The 20194-nt window shown below is 33.7% G+C and overlaps 4 protein-coding genes across 5 annotated transcripts; 1 reads left to right on the forward strand and 3 right to left on the reverse strand.

Moving 5' to 3' along the window:
• Positions 1 to 9158: 9158 nt before the first annotated feature.
• On the reverse strand, positions 9159 to 11420 carry LOC135833983 (cAMP-dependent protein kinase inhibitor alpha-like). Of its 2 annotated transcripts, XM_065347814.1 has the most exons (4): positions 11063 to 11420; positions 10682 to 10858; positions 10257 to 10418; positions 9159 to 10166 (listed from the first exon to the last, which is right to left on the reverse strand). In XM_065347814.1, the coding sequence occupies exons 2-4, from the start codon at positions 10758 to 10760 to the stop codon at positions 10084 to 10086; spliced, it is 324 nt and encodes a 107-aa protein (XP_065203886.1). In that variant the 5' UTR covers positions 10761 to 10858; positions 11063 to 11420; the 3' UTR covers positions 9159 to 10083. The 2 variants fall into 2 exon arrangements, with proteins under 2 accessions (XP_065203886.1, XP_065203887.1); XM_065347815.1 differs by lacking the exon at positions 10682 to 10858 and having other exon boundaries at positions 11063 to 11417.
• A 111-nt stretch (positions 11421 to 11531) lies between these two features.
• LOC135833982 (complex III assembly factor LYRM7) lies at positions 11532 to 14666 on the forward strand. Its single transcript, XM_065347813.1, has 5 exons — positions 11532 to 11783; positions 11855 to 11927; positions 12020 to 12090; positions 12172 to 12250; positions 14376 to 14666. Exons 1-5 carry the CDS (start codon positions 11766 to 11768, stop codon positions 14456 to 14458), a joined length of 324 nt encoding a protein of 107 aa, XP_065203885.1. The 5' UTR covers positions 11532 to 11765; the 3' UTR covers positions 14459 to 14666.
• A 402-nt stretch (positions 14667 to 15068) lies between these two features.
• LOC135833981 (CCR4-NOT transcription complex subunit 7-like) lies at positions 15069 to 20137 on the reverse strand. The gene is made up of 2 exons (XM_065347812.1): positions 19980 to 20137; positions 15069 to 16891 (listed from the first exon to the last, which is right to left on the reverse strand). Exon 2 carries the CDS (start codon positions 16809 to 16811, stop codon positions 15894 to 15896), a length of 918 nt encoding a protein of 305 aa, XP_065203884.1. The 5' UTR covers positions 16812 to 16891; positions 19980 to 20137; the 3' UTR covers positions 15069 to 15893.
• On the reverse strand, positions 17060 to 18872 carry Pop2. The gene is made up of 2 exons (XM_065347811.1): positions 18634 to 18872; positions 17060 to 18366 (listed from the first exon to the last, which is right to left on the reverse strand). The coding sequence occupies exon 2, from the start codon at positions 18286 to 18288 to the stop codon at positions 17281 to 17283; it is 1008 nt and encodes a 335-aa protein (XP_065203883.1). The 5' UTR covers positions 18289 to 18366; positions 18634 to 18872; the 3' UTR covers positions 17060 to 17280.
• Positions 20138 to 20194: the final 57 nt, after the last annotated feature.

The following is a 20194-nucleotide window of genomic DNA, read 5'->3' on the forward strand; positions in this document are numbered from 1 at the left end:
CTAATTTTGAATGGATTGTGCAGGATTTGTTCTCACCGAGGAATTTATTATGAAAGTGCAAGCCTCCAACTTTAACAAAACTACGATTCTTGTAAAAAAAAAAAAACATGGTTGGAAGCCCTCATAACTCAAATTTCAGCTAACCAAATTGATTTTTTGATTTTTGGTGAATTTTTGAAAATTCAAAATGAACATGTTAGTCAAAGTCAAAAAAAAAACATAATCGAGGCGTTCGCTGGAAATCAGCCCAAATGCAAATAAACTCGTTAAATGTAGATCGAGCATAAAGCACGACTCGATTTTGGAGAACTAGAAAATCATGCTGGGGCTACAGAATAGTTCGAAACTGTGAAATTCTGATTGGGGGGAAGGTAGACATCATACAGCCATTCGTAAAAATTTTAAAAAATTTTTGATTTTTGAATTTTTCTTTTAATAAGTCAGTAGGTACCTAGGTATTTTGGTCAAAAAACTGCACTCCAGTTGCCCGCTTGAGAATTCGTTCAAATGTGCATAGACCCTTTAAACAAGTCGAGAATAAGTCATAACTCGATTTTTAGCTGCCAAAATTATTTTTCACGCCTTCTAGAAAAATTTTAAAATACTGGAGAACCTGAAAATCGCACATAGACGGTTCACAATGACCAGAAATGACAAAATTCGCTTCGGGGAGAGTACCTAGGTAGGTATCTTTTTTTTCAAAAAACGTAGATCGTTAAAAATTGTCAAATTATATGAATTTTTGAAAACATTTACCAAAAAACTTGAAATTCTGAAGCCTCCAGCGAGTTTTCGATTTTCCGAAGAAATTTCAAATCGCTCTGCAAAGGTCAAAAATGAACTTCATGTACTTAACTATAACGTTGATGAGTGCTTTCTTAGCACCCCATTGACCATGTTTTATAGGCAATTACTGTAAAATTCCAGATGGGCCTTTTAGAAAAAAAAATTAAACAACTTGACTACCTATGTGAATTTTAAAAAAAATTAAATAAAAAATTAAATTTTTAAATGCCATAAGAGGAACTCTTCATTTTCATTTGGTCTGAGTACAACATTTAGGTATGTACCCCTTTTCACCCGATTTGAGGTAATCACCTTAGGTCATTTTAGAGCTTTTAAATTGGTCTGAATTTGTCAAAAATGTGCTTTTAATTTTGAACTGACACCTATAATTTTAAATTATAACCTCCTTGAATCGAAAGGAGGAGTTGCGATAAGGCCATTTTTTGGCAAAAGCTAGTTATCGACTCAACCACTCTTAAAATGTTGTAATATATGTACGAAATACAAATCCGTGGTTAGTGAACCCAAAATGGCCATTTTTTGGGCTCCAGGGGTTCCCAAAGTTGCGAATAAAAACATAATTTTAGGAACCACTTAGTATTCTTTTCAAAAACTTTTTTTGCATAAAATATCTGTTTGAAACCGATAAACGTTATACGAGGAGATTTTTCTATTTTCGACCCCTGGGGGCAGAAATTGGGGGGTTTCAATTTTTTGAAAATTTTGGAACCACCATTTCGGACCTACCCCTTCGAACCCCGCTAAAAATATTTTCACAGTTTATTAGTATCTGAAAGACCTCCATCCTACCAAATTTTGAGCTCAATAAAAATTTTCGCTGGTACTCAAGAATCCAATTTTCCAATTTTTCGTAATTTCGATATTTTGAGAACCCCTGGAAAACTAGAAACCTGCAATTTGCGCCAAACGTAACCTTCTGAGGTGTATATTCGATTATTTAGATGAAGAAGTTGAATTAAGCTCCCTGTATATTCGTAATTTTGAACCCTTTTTTTGGAGCCCCCCATTTTAGGCACCCCTAAAAATGTCGTTCTTGTGCATATTTTTTCAAATGAATTGAAGAATTTACATTTTTTGAAACACACTAATGAGTGCTCGATCATTTTTCGTAGGAGTTCTCCAGTAACTTTCAAAATTGAGCTATTTTGAATCAAATTCTGAGATTTAACTACCTATTCGAAAAGACGTGAAAATAACGTTTTCATGATTTCAACGAAGTAAAAATGCCAGAATTTGACCTAAAATAGCTCAATTTTGAAAGTTACAGGAAAAATCAAATTAAAAATTATAGAGCACTTGCTAGTGTGTTTCAAACGTGAATTCTTCGATTTATTTGAAAAAATATGCATAAACGCCTTTTTAGGGGTGCCTAAAGTGGGGGCTCTAAAAAAAGTTCCAAAATTACGAATATACAGGGAACTTAATTTAACTTTTTCATCCAGATAATTGAATATATACCTTAAAACGTTACGTTTGGCGCAAATCGCAGGTTTCTAGTTTTCCAGGGGTTCTCAAAATATCGAAATTACGAAAAATTGGAAAATTGGATTTTTGAGTACCAGCGAAAATTTTTATTGAGCTCAAAATTTGGTAGGATGGAGGTCTTTCAGATACTAATAAACTGTAAAAAGCTTTTTAGCGGGGTTCGAGGGGGTGGGTCCAAAATGGAGGTTCCAAAATTTTCAAAAAATTGAAACCTTCCCATTTCTGCTCCCAAGGGTCGAAAATAGAGAAATCTCCTCGCATAACGTTTATTGGTTTCAAACGGATATTTTATGCTAAAAAAGTTTTTGAAAGCAATGCTCAGTGGTTCCCAAAATTATGTTTTTATTCGCAACTTTGGGAACCCCTGGAGCCCAAAAAATGGTCATTTTGGGTTAACCAACCACGGATTCGTATTTCGTACATTCATTACAACATTTTAATAGTGGTTGAGTCGATAACTACATACCTGGTGCCAAAAAATGGCCTTTTATCGCAACTCTCCTCCTTTCTATAAAAAATTTAAAATTCACAGAAGGCTCCAGAATAGCTCAAAACTGATAATTTTTGAGTGAGAGGGCTGGGATGCAATAATTATTTACATTGGTTCATTTTGTTAGGAAAAAAAAGTTAATAAATTGCCTTAAAAACAGTAGGAATTTTTTTGAATTTTTCAAATTTTAAAAAATTCAACAAAAATCTAAAAATGAACTTGAGCATCTCAAATTTTAGAAGTGGGCGTTTAGGAGGTGATCTTTCAATCTGGCTCGATTTCATTCAAATCAGAATATCTTACTTCAAAAAGGTCTCACAAATAAAATACGTTGTTAGGTAATCTTTTTTGTGTTGACAAAAAAAAATTGGTCAAACTCCACTTCTAATTGGAGAGATAAATCAGAAATAGGGTAAAGTCTCCTCTCTGAAGAAAGTTTTGAAATGAAAAAAAATAGCAGAAAGTCATTTTTGAAAATTTAGTAGGTGTAATCTTATTAGCAATTCGTTGATTTTTTTCCAAGTTGTTAAAATTCAGACAAAATGTCATTGATAGTAACTGTCCTAAAAAATTTTCACGTTTTCAAAAGTCTGAAGAAATAGAAAAAAGTCATTTTTGAACGTTTGAATTTTCAATGTTACCCAAAAGTGTCAGAACAGGTAAACCATTCTGTCTTAAAAATGTTGCAGAAAATATTCAAAAAATTGAAAAATTGAGAGTTTTCTTCCCTTCAGCAATAAAAGTACGAATTGCGAGTGTCCCAATAACTACCTACTCATTTAATCCTGAAAATCAACCACAATTAGTCCTTTTGTCAAATGCGTCATTATCACGACGACGTTGCACTTGGCGAAGCAAATACTTAGAATATACACTATTGTCCTGGACTTATCGAAAAACTAAAAGAACGAAAAAAAAAGAAAAAAAAGACGAACGAATTATTAACGAGAACATTTCTCATTCGCTTAATAGTGATTCGAGTCGAAGTACTCTTCAGTAATCAACGTTACTTCACGGCGTACTATAACAATGCAAAAAAATGTCGTGCAGTAGGTACCGTACGTACCTTCCTACCTTAGCGCGAGGACATGTTCAATACCACCAAATTAAGGTGTGTAAGGATTTTTCCCGATGTACATTTTCGGGTTGGGTATAAGAAGAAGAAGAGAGAAGCGAAGGGCAGGTTATGGGTAGACTACTCATCGGCATCATTATCCCGCACCGTAGCCGGTCGTACATATTATATTAACGTTTGTAGGTACCTACCTCTACCTACCTAATGAAAAAACCCATCATTTTTGGTCGAAAGCTTCACAGTCTCGCTTAATACGTACATAGAGAGATAGAGAAAGGAAGAAAAAAAAACGAACGAAAGAGAGAGGTTATATCGGGTTTGTAAATTTTCGAGTATTGTACGTAGGTATTATTAAGTTGACATTGATAAAGCACGAAGTTTAAACGAGTGCGTTATATACGTATATATGTAGGTACCTACAATGTATACTGCGAAACAAGTATAGCACACGAGAATCTAGAGAAGCTTTATATAGCCGCCATTGCCACTGAAATTTACAACATATCAGGGGACGTGACAATTTTCCAATCAACAACGTCAACCAGCTCAAAGGGCTTTCCATTCGAACCGACGACGTATATTTTTTAGTGGGGTTTTAAAAATCACCCTTTTTTTTCTGTTGTTGCTGTTGTTTTTCTCGTTTGTTTCTTCGTTTTTCGTTATTTTTTAATTGGTAGCTTGAAAACGAAAAACCATACTACCTATACTTTTAATCGCTCTCGCAAATGTTTTTAATAAATTTTTCCAACTTCGAATTCGCTTCCACTTTTTACTTATATTTTTCAAAGTGTTCTCAGCTTGTTTGTCGTTGTTGTACTTTTACCTACTATACATATACCTACCTACATGTAACGTGTATGGAATGATTTGTTAAAACATTTTATACCTTATTATTTTAAAGAAAATGCGTTGTTTTAAAACATTTTTACCATTGTTTTACGTATATAATTTAAAAAAAAAATGTATGTACAATGTACATGTAACTATATATTCTCTACCTATCGAATTACTCGATTTCGATTTTCGAATTCTCCCATGCAAACGTCGTACCCACGCTATTTTTATTTAATTCTTTTTTTTTTCTCAATTATTCCAACGTACTTTTATTTTTAACTTCTTCCAAATGAATTTTACAAAAATTCTTATAACCTATGTTATGTAATGTTTTAGGAAAATGTGCTTGTTTATCGTATACATATTATACATAGTTTTTCATTGTTAATAATTTTAAATGGATGTTTCTTACTATGTAGTGAAATAAAAAAAATGTACAATTTGTCGTAATAGTTTTTTGTTTTTTTTTTCAAGATCTCATGAAATGAGCTCATGGGCTAGTTACCAACTAGTATTTCAATTTGAGTTTTTTTTTTTTTTTTTTTTTTTTTTTTAAGGCATTCAGTAAAAATTTTTGCGGCCTGATCGTACAATTTAGGATCCTTCAAATTGTTAAAAATGCATCATTGAGCGTTTGCAATTGCGCTTGATTAAAATTTAAACTTATTTTTTATACGTACAAGGTCATTGTGGTCCAAAATATGCTCCTAGCGATTGGGGTGATGAAAATTTTCATCACTGTTTTTGAATTTCAACTTACATTTTTCGATACGAGCCCAGTGGGGCTCAAAATAAATACCCTCAATCATTGTCTGATAAAAGTTTATCATTTCAAGTATTTTTTGTTTTGAAAAAAAAAAAAAAAAAAAAAAAAAAAAAGATCAAACGGAAAAAATAATTACAAAGATCAATTTAAAACATTGCCAAAAAAAATTGTTGCAAGCAAATTAGTTACAGTGATTATACATTTTAGGGGTTGAATTTCATTTTTCGATTTTTTTTTTACAAATTTTCGAAAAATTAAATTGAAAAAGATCGGAATTTGATAAAATTGAAATCTTATTTGGGTCATTCCATGTCAACTCAACCAAAAAAAAGGCGATTTTGAAAGTCATGTCTTTCGATTTCGCTCAAATTTTTTTTACAATATATACCCACCCAGTAAGTAAGAACCCCGCAATTAGTTTGGTCCCAGCCCCCTCAGGGGGTGGGTGGGGGAGGGCTTCCATTATTTTCACATTGTCTCGTGGTACTCATCTTCAGCAGCCCATTCCTCCAAAACTATGATACTTTGATCAAAACTGATTTCATATTTCGGAAGGGAATTGCATTTAGAACTTTTTAAGCATTTTGAAATTTTCAAAAGTTGAAAGTTGAACTTTCAAATTGAAAGTTCAAATTTTAAAATGGCGCAGTAAGTGGGAGCTACCATTTAAAATTTTGAAAAAATTTCCTTAAATGTACCTTTTGATGCTTTTTTGAAATATTTAAGTTTCGAGATGGGATCTCTCAATGGAGAGGAAGCACCCTCACCCTCAATTTGGGGCAAATCATTCGAAAGAAAATCTGGGGCATGTGATATATCGAATTCTGTGTTTTTGGTAAGGCTGAACACGAATATGACGTCAGATGGTTGATAAGATCCCATCCACGGCCCATAGCACCCCCCAAAGGGGGTAAATTTCAAAAAAGTGTTTTGTTCGTGTGTCTCATGGAACAGTATGTTTTTGGTGACGCTGAACACGAATATCACGTCAGATTTTTGATTGGACCTGTCCACGGCCCCTAGCACCTTCCCAAAGGGGGTGACCCCCGCACAAAAAATGGTTATATTCGTGTGACACATGAAATAGCATGTTTTCGATATCACTGAACACGAAATTTGCCTTAGTTTTTCGAATCGATTTCACCTATGGCCCCCAGAACCTTGCCCAAAAGGTAAAAGTCCAAAAAAATTGTTGGGGGCAGTGGATGAGGTCTAATCACAAATCTGATGTCATATTCGTGTTCAGCGTCCCCAAAAACATACTATTTCATGTGTCACACGAACAAAACGTTTTTTTGAACTTTTGCCCCCTTTGGGAAGGTGCTGGGGGCCGTGGATGAGGTCCTATCATGAATCTAACATCATATTCGTGTTCAGCGTCACCAAAAACATAGAATTCGATATATCACATGCCCCAGATTTTCTTTCGAAAGTTTCGCCCAAAATTGGGGGTGGGGTACTCCCCCTCTATTGAGAGATCCCATCTTGAAACTTGAATATTTCAAAAAAGCATCAAAAGGTACATCTATGGAAATTGTTTCAAAATTTTAAATGGTAGCTCTCACTTACAGCGCCATTTTGAAGTTTGAACTTTCAATTTGAAAGTTCAACTTCCAACTTTTAAAAATTTCAAAATGCCTAAAAAGTTTTAAAAGCAATGCTTTTTCAAACTGTGATATCAGTTTTGATCAAAGTATCATAGTTTTGGAGGAATGGGCTGCTGAAGTTGAGTAACTCGAGACAATGTGAAAATAATGGAAGCCCTTGCAGTTCCACCCGCCCCCTGAGGGGGCTGGGACCAATCTAATTGCGGGGTTCTTACTTACTGGGTGGGGATATATTGTAAAAAAAATTTGAGCGAAATCGAAAGACATGACTCAAAACGTTGGTTGAATTGACATGGAATGACCCATTTGTCTCATTTTGATCCCTTGAATCGATTTGGTGACAGTTTTCAGCCTATTCTGGAGTCATCCTCTATAGCAGATTTTTCGATTGTCCAGTTTTGGAAAAACTATAGTGAAAAGAATCAAAATTGTTTTTTTTTTTTAGTAATTGAAAGTTCTCGTCGAAATGCCTAATTTTGAATTCCAATAAAGTTTATTTCCAGTGTTTCAAAGGAACCTATTCATGTAGTTGTACTAACTTTAAAAATATATCTTTATCAATGATTTCGAAAATTCAAAGTTGAGTTCTTTTTGAAAGCTCAGTTTTTAAACGCTTGCATGATTTCGGTCTTCAATAATTTAAAAATTCTGAAAAATATAGAAAATACGCGTATTTATTATAATTTGCAACTAGGTATGAACTTTTTGTGATGGGATTCGCAAATCCATGGAGGGGGGGCTACAAAACCTCAAAATTTTGGTCAAAATGTAAAAAAAAAGTCAAACATCGTGTGACATAATATCGTTCTATACCTACGTTTATTAAAGCGCTGAATACGAATATCAAGTCATTTTTGGTTCAACACCCCCCCCCCCCCCTCTATACCAACACTGGTCTTCTGAATTTCCTGTAAATTGAAAATAAAATCGTGCGATACGTGTTTGTTGGGTTTTCAAGAGCGCTGAGTACGAATAAATACAAGGGATAGGTAGGTAAAATATTTCTATGATTTTTAATTACTTTTAAATACTTTTAGAATTTGACGACAAAAAGTAACAAGATGTACTAATAATCATCATTACGATGATTGAAAGTGGGCAGATGTTAATCTATCTGAAATGATCTACGACTATAGTCGACTACGTTCGGTTCTTTAATCTTCACAGAACATTTTATAATTCTGTATAGAAAAAAAAAAACCACTACGCCAGAACATGTAGACCAACGAAATTACGGTTTCAAACTCATGCAAATTTTTTCATTTAAAAAAAGAATGAAATAATTAATGGATATCAATAAATCATAAACGCGTCAATTTAACCGTTCGTGTTTAAACATAGCCAAAGCATGCCGCTGCCGCTACCACATGTTACAGTAATCATTCCTGTAATCGTTATAAATTCACAAAAGGGAGGAAAAAATTAACATTTTTCTCGGTATAGGCTAGCGAGTGTATAAACATATTGATTTTTCTTTACATTAGACCATCTTTCTCACTTTTCACGAAGCAATAATTGCCCTAATGAAATAAATGTTCGGGCACCTCGTATAATTACATTTTAAAGACAGAACAGAATTAAAGATGAGATAAACAGAGTTATTCAAAATGTATAGTTCTTCGAATTCGTCATTAAGTATCCGAGTCATTACGCACATTCGTATAAATAGGACCATCATCGAAACGTATAGGTATAATAGAATATTTAAAATCACTTTAAAAAAAAAAAAAAAAAAAAAAAAGAACGGAAAAGAGCACAATAATTACTTTTTTACAATCCATTCGCTTCAATATAGCTAATTAGTGAGAGGAAACAAAAGGGAAATTGTATTGTACCGCTGTCGACGACACTAATCAACTTACGTAAATTCGTTCGTGGTCGAAAAAAAAAACAACATGAAGTATTCATTTAACAATGGGCACTTCGGTGATCACGTCATTTTCCAAGTTGGAAGAAAAAAATTCTAGTATATCGATTACTCGTGAGAATTCAATAAAAACATTCGTTAATAATGTATAAGCCACGTGAATCATGATTACCGTATTACATTCGCAGGTAGGTATTCGTAACCATCGAAGCAAATAACCAAAACAATTATATTTCTTGGAATTTATTCATTTCCAAAAAGAAAGAAATAAAAGAAAAAGGGGGAAAATACATAGGAATAAATAAAAATGTTTGGTTCACAACTTACATGCTTAATTTATTGACTAGTAGGCAGATATTACTGAGGTAAAATGATTACAATGTCATCACGGAAAACAACGCACATGATACAATGTTTTGCAAAATGAAACGAAAAACAAATAAAATTTGTACTTCGCGTTATTAATTTTTATATAAATATATACGTAAGATCACTATATTTTTCCAATATATATTATTTAAAAACATACAATACGTATAAAAATTCATTTCAAATAAATAGGTAAAATAGGAACATGTTTTCTCTACATAATCATTATTATTTCAACGTGTAAAAATTTATTATCAATCTTTTTTTCTTTTTTTTTTTTTGTTATTCAATTCGTTAAACTTTTTAAAAAAATTATAGGAATCGAGAATTAAGATTATTAAATAGTAAAAACAAATTTTGTAAAAAGCTTAACGTAATAAACTGTACATCTGGTGAAAAACTGTCTTTATATCTAACCTATTGATGTTTTCTGGTGAATTAAGCAATAAATAACGCTCTTAATTAAATAATTGCTTTGAAATCGGACGAGTAAACACAAATCGCTCGAAAGCTGGAATTCATTGAAGCGTTTTAAAAGACAGTAAAAGAGGAAAGAACAACCGTCAAAATTCAAGGAACGTGACGAAATTACATTTGAGAAGAAAAGTAATTGACGTTTTAGATAAATCGCCTTTCGAGAATGAAGATTAAGAATAAAAAAAAGGGGCTAAATAAAGTTGAAAATTTATTATTCGCTTGAACCTGTCCATAATGGTTCGCTCTTAGTCTGGTGTGCGTAGCTTCTAAGTCTACGAAGTATGGTTCGGTAGTAGTAGTAGAATTTTAACCTTCTTTAGTTGACGTAGATGTAGTCGAATTTTGATTCTCGTTGACACAATTTTGTTTAGAAGTGGAACTTTCGGCATCTGAAACGTACAGAATGTTTGATTAGGTTCGAAAGATTAATGAACCGAAGGATGAAAGATAATTTGAAAATATTCTAAAGGAGAACGTACCATTGGTCGAAAGTTTCTCCAATTTTGAAGGCAAATCCGAAGTGGATACATTTTGATGTTCGCCTAAAACGTCAGCCAGCGCATTCCTCCTTCCGGTACGTCCAGTAGACAAAAAATCCTTGGCGATATCTCCATTTGCATTTGTGTCTTGTTCAGACATTCCTGAAAACAGAATTCAATTTATCGAAGCGATCTTAGCACGTATTTTGTGATATTTTTCAAACAAAATCATCCCACATCGACAAAGTGTTACTGATACACCAATGTCTGTTAGTATATAACCAAAACGTTCGAGGAATTCAAACATCTTTCCCAATTAGTATTACGGTGGGAATCGAAGGACAAAATGTTAGTAAGCATTTTTTTTCACAACCTACGATTTCCCAAAATAGTGATCGAATTGCAATAAAATATGGTGTTCCTACCTTGTTTTTGGGGATAAGGCGTTTTTCTAAAACGTTTCAAACGTTTTCTTCTTGTGGTCGTATTACTTGCCCGCATCATAATGATATAAAAATTGGGTAAAACCACGAAAGTTATACACGGTTTATTAATTAGAAGAGGAAATGGTGTGTATGGAGACGTTACACGAATTATACGATCTGAAATTCAAAAGTGACTATCAAGTGATTTTGTTGAAAGATTATCGTACTTAAGTTTCTTAACGCTCGTTCATTTATCAGAGAGTGCTGTATCGAAGTGTAAATCCAATTTTTTATGATAACATTTGACCGTCTTGTCAAAAACACCAGTGAAGTAAATATACGGTGTGACGATTCAACGCGAAAAAATAAAACTACACTCACTTAGAAGGTCGTCATTGGCATTGTTCTTCAACGAAGATTATGTCGTCGGCAAGATGAACAAAATGCAGCTCCAATTTCCTCTTTATTCCATGTTAAATTCCTTCATTTTTCGATACTTCAAACTGAAAATCGTCGTCAAAATGGAAAAATTGTACAGCGAAAATTTTTTATAATCGGGTTGTGCGATAAAGTAGTGCAGCCAATGTTTAGAGCTCGAATTTCTCTCTCGCTTCTGCGATTGATTTCACATTAACGACGATGGTGATTTTAATCGATTATTTGTGAGAGATTTTTCGATATCATTTGTCCGAAAATAACTCCTCGATAAACTCAAATCATTTCACATCAACGATGATTTTCAATTGCAATATTGAACAGAACGTAAGTCAGGAAATAAATTTTCACGAAATGTCATTCTGGGATTTATTTCATTCATCGATAAGTTACGCTTGCTCATGCGCACATTTTGTTTTTATTTTTTATCGTGTTATCATATGACCGCAGACCGACTGATAATGAATTTGAGGAACTTGGATGAAATTTGGATCTATAAATTTACTCGTTAAATGTTCGCTGCAAAAAACTTTCACTATAAAAATCGTCGTGAAATTCCATACTAAAACAAGGATACGATGAAAAAGTAATATAAAGCATCGCCCACGACCGAATCCTGTGTTAGAGGTGTTGGAACATTTTCTCAACGATGTCTCTAAGATCTGAAGTAAGTAAACGACAGCTTCTACTTATTTCTTACTTGACAGTTCCACTGAACTTTTTATTGTTTTTCTTCAGGTGTTGAAAGTATTCAAAACTCTGCACAAAACGAAGAATAGAGTGTTTCAAGGCGATACTGAAATACTTGGTGGTGAGCTACATTTACATTACCTAAAGGTGTAAATAGTTTTGTGATTCAATCATGATCTGAAGAATAATATCGTTCATGAAATCTTTTTTCAGTCCTTCGTCAAGAGATTAACGAACAGTTTCAGAATAATAAAGCTATAACAGATCCCGAAGTAATCAAAGAGGTAATTTTGACGTGTGTGAGATTATACTCTTGATGAAAGTATTACTGAACTAAAACTTACACATTTCTGCCATTATTTTAGTTGATTAAAGACGCTCAATTTGCTGAACAAGATTTAAAGAAAGTAATCCAGTTTCAAGAGACAGCTCCTGGACGTTACAGTAAGTATCTCATTTATCCGAGGAGTCCGTTCTTTTGAAAACCTAGAAAACTCAAAAAAAAGGCCAGGAAATTTCACCCTTATAGAAAAGTCAAGAAAATGTGTGATTTTTAACCCAAAATCAGGAAATTTTATAGAATTGATGATAACTTTGTAAAACTTCGGTCCACGAGTGATCCATTCTTGAAAAATTTAGTCTCCAATTGTTTCTTTGTGCCTGTTCACGTCTGTTTCAACTTTCAATTGTTGCCCCATTTTCGGAAAAAAATATTAGTCCGGCATATGACAATAGGAGTAATTGCACCCCCCCCCCCAGCCGATCCTCCGGGACAACTTTGTTCTTGAAGGGGACATCATAAGGAACATTTTAAAGCAAACTTGCCCAAAAAAAAGTTGGCCTTACTCACAAAATGGCGGCCATTTTGATTGACAGGTCAGCCGAAATCTCAGATTTTGCGTTTCAACATAGGACTTGTACGAAATTTTTCAAACCTTACATAGGTAGATCGAAATATCATGCAAAAATTTATCACGTATCAAAATTTCAAGTGCTAAAGTGCGTTTTTCGATTTTTAGTGAATTTTTGAAAATCCAATTTAGGCCAAAAATGAGGGAAAAAATCAAAATTTTACCAAATTGACCAAGAAAGCTGAAATTTGGGATAATATACTCTACTTTCGATATGCCAAATCGATTGGAAATGGTTTCAACCCGTTTTGAGCAGTATTGGAGCCTCCAGCAGATTTTTGAAACTCGAAATTCCCACAAAATTCCATCAAATTGGAGTTGTGAAGCTGAAATCTATTCTAAAAACGAATTTTAATACGCTACGAAGTACTGAAGTGGAATTTCAAGTCGTTTTAGGGCCTCCAGCAGATTTTTGAAACTTTAAATTTTCACATAATTTCAACAAATGGAGATGGAAAGCTGAAATTTACTCTACACTACAATTTTAACACCCACTGCAGACGACTTCAGGTGGGTTCAAGTCATTTTAGAGCCTCCAGCGACTTTTTTGAAAATTACTGGAGCCTCCAGTAGATTTTTGAAACTTAAAATTTCATCAAACCGAGATTAAGAGTCGAAATGCAGAATCTGCAAACTAATTTCAATATGCTACGAAGTTGACTGCTGGTGGATTTCAAGACGTTTTGGAGCCTCCAGCGACTTTTTGAAAGGTTGTTTGGCGTTTTTTGGAAAATTGAAATTTCCTAAAAGTAGCTGGAAGCTTCAAAACCATTTGAAACCACCATGTAGTCTGCGAAGTAAATTTCAGCTTGCCAACTCCATTTGATAAATTAATGTTGCGGGAATTTCAAGTTTCAAAAATCTACTGGAGGCTCCAGTAATTTTCAAAAAAGTCGCTGGAGGCTCTAAAATGACTTGAACCCACCTGAAGTCGTCTGCAGAGGGTGTTAAAATTGTAGTGTAGAGTAAATTTCAGCTTTCCATCTCCATTTGATGAAATTTTGTAAAAATTTGAAGTTTCAAAAATCTGCTGGAGGCTTCAGGAATTTTCAAAAAGTCGCTGGAGGCTCCAAAACGTCTTGATTGAAATTAGTTTTTAGAATAAATATCAGCTTTACAACTCCAATTTGATGGAATTTTGTGGGAATTTCGAGTTTCAAAAATCTGCTGGAGGCTCCAGTACTGCTCAAAACGGGTTGAAACCATTTCCAATCGATTTGGCATATCGAAAATAGGGTATATCCCAAATTTCAGCTTTCTTGGTCAATTTGGTAAAATTGTCATCAAAAATCAAATCGACGTGTTTGAGAACCACCGTAACCCAAATTTCAAATTTTCATGTGCAAAAGTCTGAGTTTTTCTAGGTAAGTTTTTCGACTGGATCACTGAGCGCCTCCTCCCCCGCGTGTAGCTTCATAAATTCTCGGCCAAAAGTTGGTGAATTTATAGGTAGTATGCGAAATTAAAATTACCTAGGTTTAATCGATTTGCTCCTTTTCTCTTCCTCTTCCGATATTTGAGTGTAACTGAATATTTAAAATTGGTCTGGAATAGTCAAGGAAAATCATTTGTTTAGAAGTATGGACACCTTGATCGTGATTATTTTACAGACTTACAGTTTCGTAATCCTTATTTTTTACTCACGAATTTGATTACAGAAGCAGAAATAACCGAGGATCATTGTGCATCAGATGAAGATATGGTGGCTATTAGAAAAAAATGGAAAGAAATTGAAAAATGATTTCATCGTCAATGTTTCGAAACTAAAATGTTTTGTAAATAGATAGATAGTTGGGGGGAAAATGTAAATAGATTTGATTTTAATTGTTGTATGAAATTGAATCTGTGCTTGTAACCATTAGCGTAGATTTCACGTTACCTGTTACTAGATTGCATCTCAAATATCATCTGTTAAATGTTTGAATATACGAATTTTATGTCTCTAGAAATGAGTGTGGAATTTGTACGTTCGTACTTCGATGAATTTGACGGATTTTAGGAACAAAGAGAGAGTTTCATTTTTTTTTCAAAGTTGAGATGGTCTGCTGGTTTATTAGTACGTATTACGTAATTTGATCGATTATTCTTAGCAACTTGTTTTGGATTAAACTTGAAAAACACAGTTAAAAATGTCCACATCATTACTAGGTAGTTATCTGCAAAAATTTTACCCTTTTTTAAGTCATCGAAACTCAACTTGATATTCACTTTTCGTCATTGTGTCCTTGAATCAAGAGTGTTCCATGAAGTTCAATTTTGTTTTCATAATCCTAAGCTTTTACAAGAAAGTACCGAAAAGTGCTACAGATTAGTTAGTTCCAGTGTATAATTGATTAAATGAGCGCACAAAATTACATATAATAGTTTATTTTTTTATTATTCACACACAATTCAAGATTTACATTAAGTACGTACATATTAATTGAATATTTGCCAACTACATATAGATAGAACAAAAAAATGTAGTAGGTACAATGCACCCATGAAGTTTTGGTACGATGGCAGTAGTAACTCTAAAAAATGTATGAGATCACTTCACTCGATACGGTATTCTAGCCAAAGGCGATACCTACCAATTCAAGAAGTTTTATCAGGTTTAGAATTTTCATTATGTAGCCTCAAAATAGGCTAATATTTTCTCACAGTTTTAAATTGCGCTAGGCTGAGTACAAGATGATGACCGATGAGCATACTTGAAATAATTAAAACATATGCATCGTCGAAATATGGCTGAATGATCTATTATCCAAATTTCTATTTCTTTGTGGCTTCTCTCGGTAGTTGGAGATTTTATAAATTACAATAGGAGTAGGTCCTCGAGTAGGTGTTTTTCAAAATTCAGTTTATTCTTCAGATTACAAAATTTTTTATTATAATAGGTACCTTTTGTTTTAGACTCGTAGGTATCTAACGAATGGCTGCAGCCCTAATAATTATTTAAAGAATTCATCGATGTACGCCCATTTAAATAGGTATTAAGTGGGCACTGGGCAGTGAATGATAGCAATGTTCAAAGCCATTAGAATCTAATAAAGAACTAATAATATCGTCGTATTATAATAACGTTCTGTTAAAATAAATGTAGGTAATAATGAGAAAACTCTTCACATTTATTCCAATTAAGTAACGAACGAAGAAATTATATTACTTACATAAAACGTAAAGCAAAAAGAATGTTAAAAATTATCGTTCAAAATAGCGTGTAAATCCTGTTTAAAATTTACAACAGCTCCTCTAGAGCACAACCCACACACTCTTCCACAATATACTCTATCGTTGATCATATTCTCAAAATACCACGATTTCAATTTAAAGAAAACTCTACCGGAGAGTAAAGCATCGCTACCGGCATAATACTTCGGTCCGGTGCGATTAATTTGAAGTTGAGAAGCCACATCATCGAGATTATCGCACAAATGTTTGCAACTCGTCAACAAATACTTAACATCGTAAATACGTTGAAAATGCAAGTACAACTTTTCTAAGAAATCAAACTCATTCAACGGTAAATTGAAATTGGTGAGTAAACGTATCAAGTATCCGAAATCGTAAAGGCAGTTATAGCCAACCCATGTTATATCGTTGACTAGGACTAAACCGCTAGTTAAGAGTAATTCGGCGAAATACGTATGAACGATACCTTCGTCTCGATGTTTATCGAAAGGTATTCCTACAGCTGCCAATAATTCTATAGCTTCCGGCGCGTACGTATCTTTATCGAGATCAAATTTGAAATTAAACTGCCATGTGTGATTAGGTATGGCTAAGTTACCCAAGCAGTCGAAGAACGATAATCCTATTTGTATTACTTGAAGTAGGTTTACATTCCTTTGCATTAAATCGTACGTGTAATCGGACTGATCTGGGAAATCGTTGCGAAATATCAGACCTGGGTGTTTGGTATTGACGACTACGTACTTGTAACGTTTGGCCATCTGCCGGATGACGCAGAACTCTTCGAAACAGTTCGAAGCCCAAACGTTTCTAATTTCGTAGACTTCATTTTCGGGAGGATAATATTTACTGAAAACCGAGCAAAGGCTGTCCTCGTGCGAGTCTTCGCTTTTGTTGTAGTTTAACCAGCTACTGGACATTTTAAACGAATGAATTTGAAAGAAGCATCTTACGATATGGCCGCGTCGGCGTCAATGTGGCAAATGCTAGATCGTAGCATCTAGAATAAATAATAAAATGTAACGTATTAATTTTCCATTCGATTAATGCATAGGTATACCAAAAAAGTTTAAAAAATTGTTATTTTTAAGGGAACGTAGGTAATTGAACGGAAAAACTACTTCAAGAATAACATCTCTCAACTTACTACAAATAAAATACGTAAACGAACGAAGTGAAAAGTTTACTTTTCCAATACTTTATACAGTAATTTCATATAATAATATACACGATGATCGATGCTTACAAATGGAAAAATTTTCAATTTGCAATTTAAAAATACACCTATACACATTAAACAAGACAAGAAAAAAAATTTGTAAAAAAAGCTTAATTTACGACGACAACAAAAATTATAGGTACATCAATAAAAATAAAACTTTTCACGTTTCACGCATTGCTATCCGGTGGTTCGGAAGCGAATCTCATACTGCCTCCGTTCAATATACTATTGTTGCCAAGTCCGAATAAATGTCCGCAGTATTTGGAATCGTCGATCATTCCTTCGAAATACAAATCACGAATCTTGAAAAAGGCCAAGCCCGTTAGTAAAGAATCACTGCCGGCCTGATGCTGAGGTCCAATACGTTGTAATTCCAATTGATCAGCCATCTCTTGTAAACCTCCTTTGAGATTTTTGCAACTTTTCATTAAATACTTGACATCGTAAACGTTGGCGAAATACATCTGCAGTATTTCGTAAAACTCTTTTTCATCTTCGGGTAATTGATAATCGGTTAATATTTTCAACAAGTAGCCGAAATCGAAACTCGAATGGAATGTAAGCCATTTAACATCGTCCATTAACACTAGCCCGGAAGGAATGAGTAATCCGGCGAATTCGAAAGGATCTATACCTTCTTCTTCGTGTTTCTTGAACTGGATATTGGAATTAGTAAGTAAATCTATACTATCTTGGGCGTACATATCTTCGGATAGATTGAATTTAAAATTAAACTGCCACGTCGTAAATGGTCCATCGGGCATATTACCGTTCTCATCGAAAAACGTTAACCCTAGCTGAATAATACGTAATAAATCGACGTTACACTTTAGCAATTGGTATAAGTAATCGGAAGTATTCTGAAATGATCCGATGGGTTTGGCAACAACACCTGGGAATTCCGTATCCATCGCGATATACCTGTACTTTTTCACCAGCTGCCTAATGGTTTTAAATTCGATCCATAGGTTATGAGCCCATACATCTTTAATTCGACATTCGTTGTTCATGGCGGCGTTCATTTCAGCGCTGCGAGCATTTTCGGCAGCTTGGGCGCTCATCATGACCGGATTATGGATCAGCATACCGGAATTCGACGCATTCACGTTTGCTAATAAATTACTAGCATCGATGAATTGATTCATCCATTGACCGCCGGAAGGATTGATATTCATTGTAGACTGATGAAATTAACTCGATTTTCTATTACACCGAAAACTGAAGCGATTTCAAATACACCGTACAAATATCGACTGAAACAAATGAATAATACATGAACACATATTACTCTCTATGTCATTCTAAATATCAGTTTAGAATCACATAAGAAGGATGAAACACAGAGCATTGTGTAGTACGGTAACAATCGCAGTGGCCAAGATTACCGAACAGATTCGTACGAATACTTTACTGTTGGTTTTTCGTTAAAAGTAACCTTTTCGTTAAAGGTTGATGAAATTAATATTGCAATAAACTAAGAAGAAATGCTGCAAATTATGCATTTCAGAAGGTATGCTTACTTTTTATGACTTTTTCATAGTTGATTTCACATTCAACTTGAAACTGTTGTACCGTTACGGTGCGCTGGCAATAGGAGATCTACTACGGAATACAGATCTTGGATCTTTTAATTTTATTCGATTAATTCAGAAACACATCGCGTAATATTGCAAAAATCTCCAAAAGTTTCAACTTTTATAATTTTCAATCAGCAAAAATTTATCAAAACAATGTGTGACCATCGAGATAGAAGAGTTATCATGGAAAAAAGTTCATTGTTGGCACCGCTCTCTATTGAACGAAAAATCAACCTTCTCGCTGAATGAAGTGAAAATGAAAATTTCAAAATACTTCACAGGATCACGGGACTATTTTTCACAATCATTCATTTTCATTTCCTGTGAAATTTTCTAATTTTACATGATTGAAAAATGAAATGTTTATGACCAAAATGGGCGAAATGGACAAATGGTTGACTCAGTCATTCTAATTTCATCGCATTCATATTATTCATTCGAACTGCTGAACATATCAGTCCGATTTCATCAAACATTACGACCATTTTTCCATTTTTCACCCAACGATTATCGGTATCATTCATAATTCTATCATCCTATTTACATTTGATAAATTTGCGGAACCGAACTGACTGCTCTACAGATAGAATAGAACAATAGTTTTCGCACCATAATCTTTCGATTATAATATAATTTTTACTCAGCTACCTATGTACTTCTTCATAGGTACTTCGCTCTAGGAATAATTTATTTTATCAATAAAAATTCGAAGAAATTGATTGAAAAATTTGCGGTCTGAGAGTATAATTAATGAGATAATGAAGTACTTTGACTATCTTCGTCCACAATTCTCTATCAGTGTACAATATAATTTCTCGGGAGTTATTGGGTCGTGTTGCTATGCATACCCTACCGAAAAATATGGTATTTAATAATTATATAAAATAAAAATTCACATCTAGGTATGTCGAAAATTACAACAATAGAAATATGAAACGACAATTTTTCAGTTTGAAAGCAAATCTTAGTTTCGAATTTATCAGACTGTAAACTTTCATTAACACGAGACTAATTAAAAATGAGAATAACAACAACGTAAATTTAAATATGCTAAGTAGGCTACCTAATTAAAGGATGCCAATCATAGATTACCAAATCTATCAACATACCTAAGTTACAAAATAACTCAACAGTTGAACAATTAAGTAAAATATGTACATTCGAATAACAAAATATTACAGGTAATAAGTAAAGCCAAAAATGAATTTTGATGTAGTTTTTCCGTTCATGGGTACCGATTTAGATATAGGAAACTAATTTGGTAAAATATACAAAAACGATACACTTACCTTGCTAAATTAATCGAGATTTCAAGGCTCGTCGCGAAAAACCAACTGACATTTCCTGCTCAAGCTGAACTTACATCCACCGCTAAAATGGTTAAACCAGGTTTTCGAGATACAGCACCGAAGGTTGGGTATCTTTTGCAGGTCAACGGAAAATCAATAATACCATGGCAACGTAACAGAATCCGAATAATTTTGAAATTTTCACCTCTGACTAC

Source organism: Planococcus citri, chromosome 2 (assembly GCF_950023065.1).
Source record: "Planococcus citri chromosome 2, ihPlaCitr1.1, whole genome shotgun sequence".
Taxonomy (NCBI): Eukaryota; Metazoa; Arthropoda; class Insecta; order Hemiptera; family Pseudococcidae; genus Planococcus; species Planococcus citri.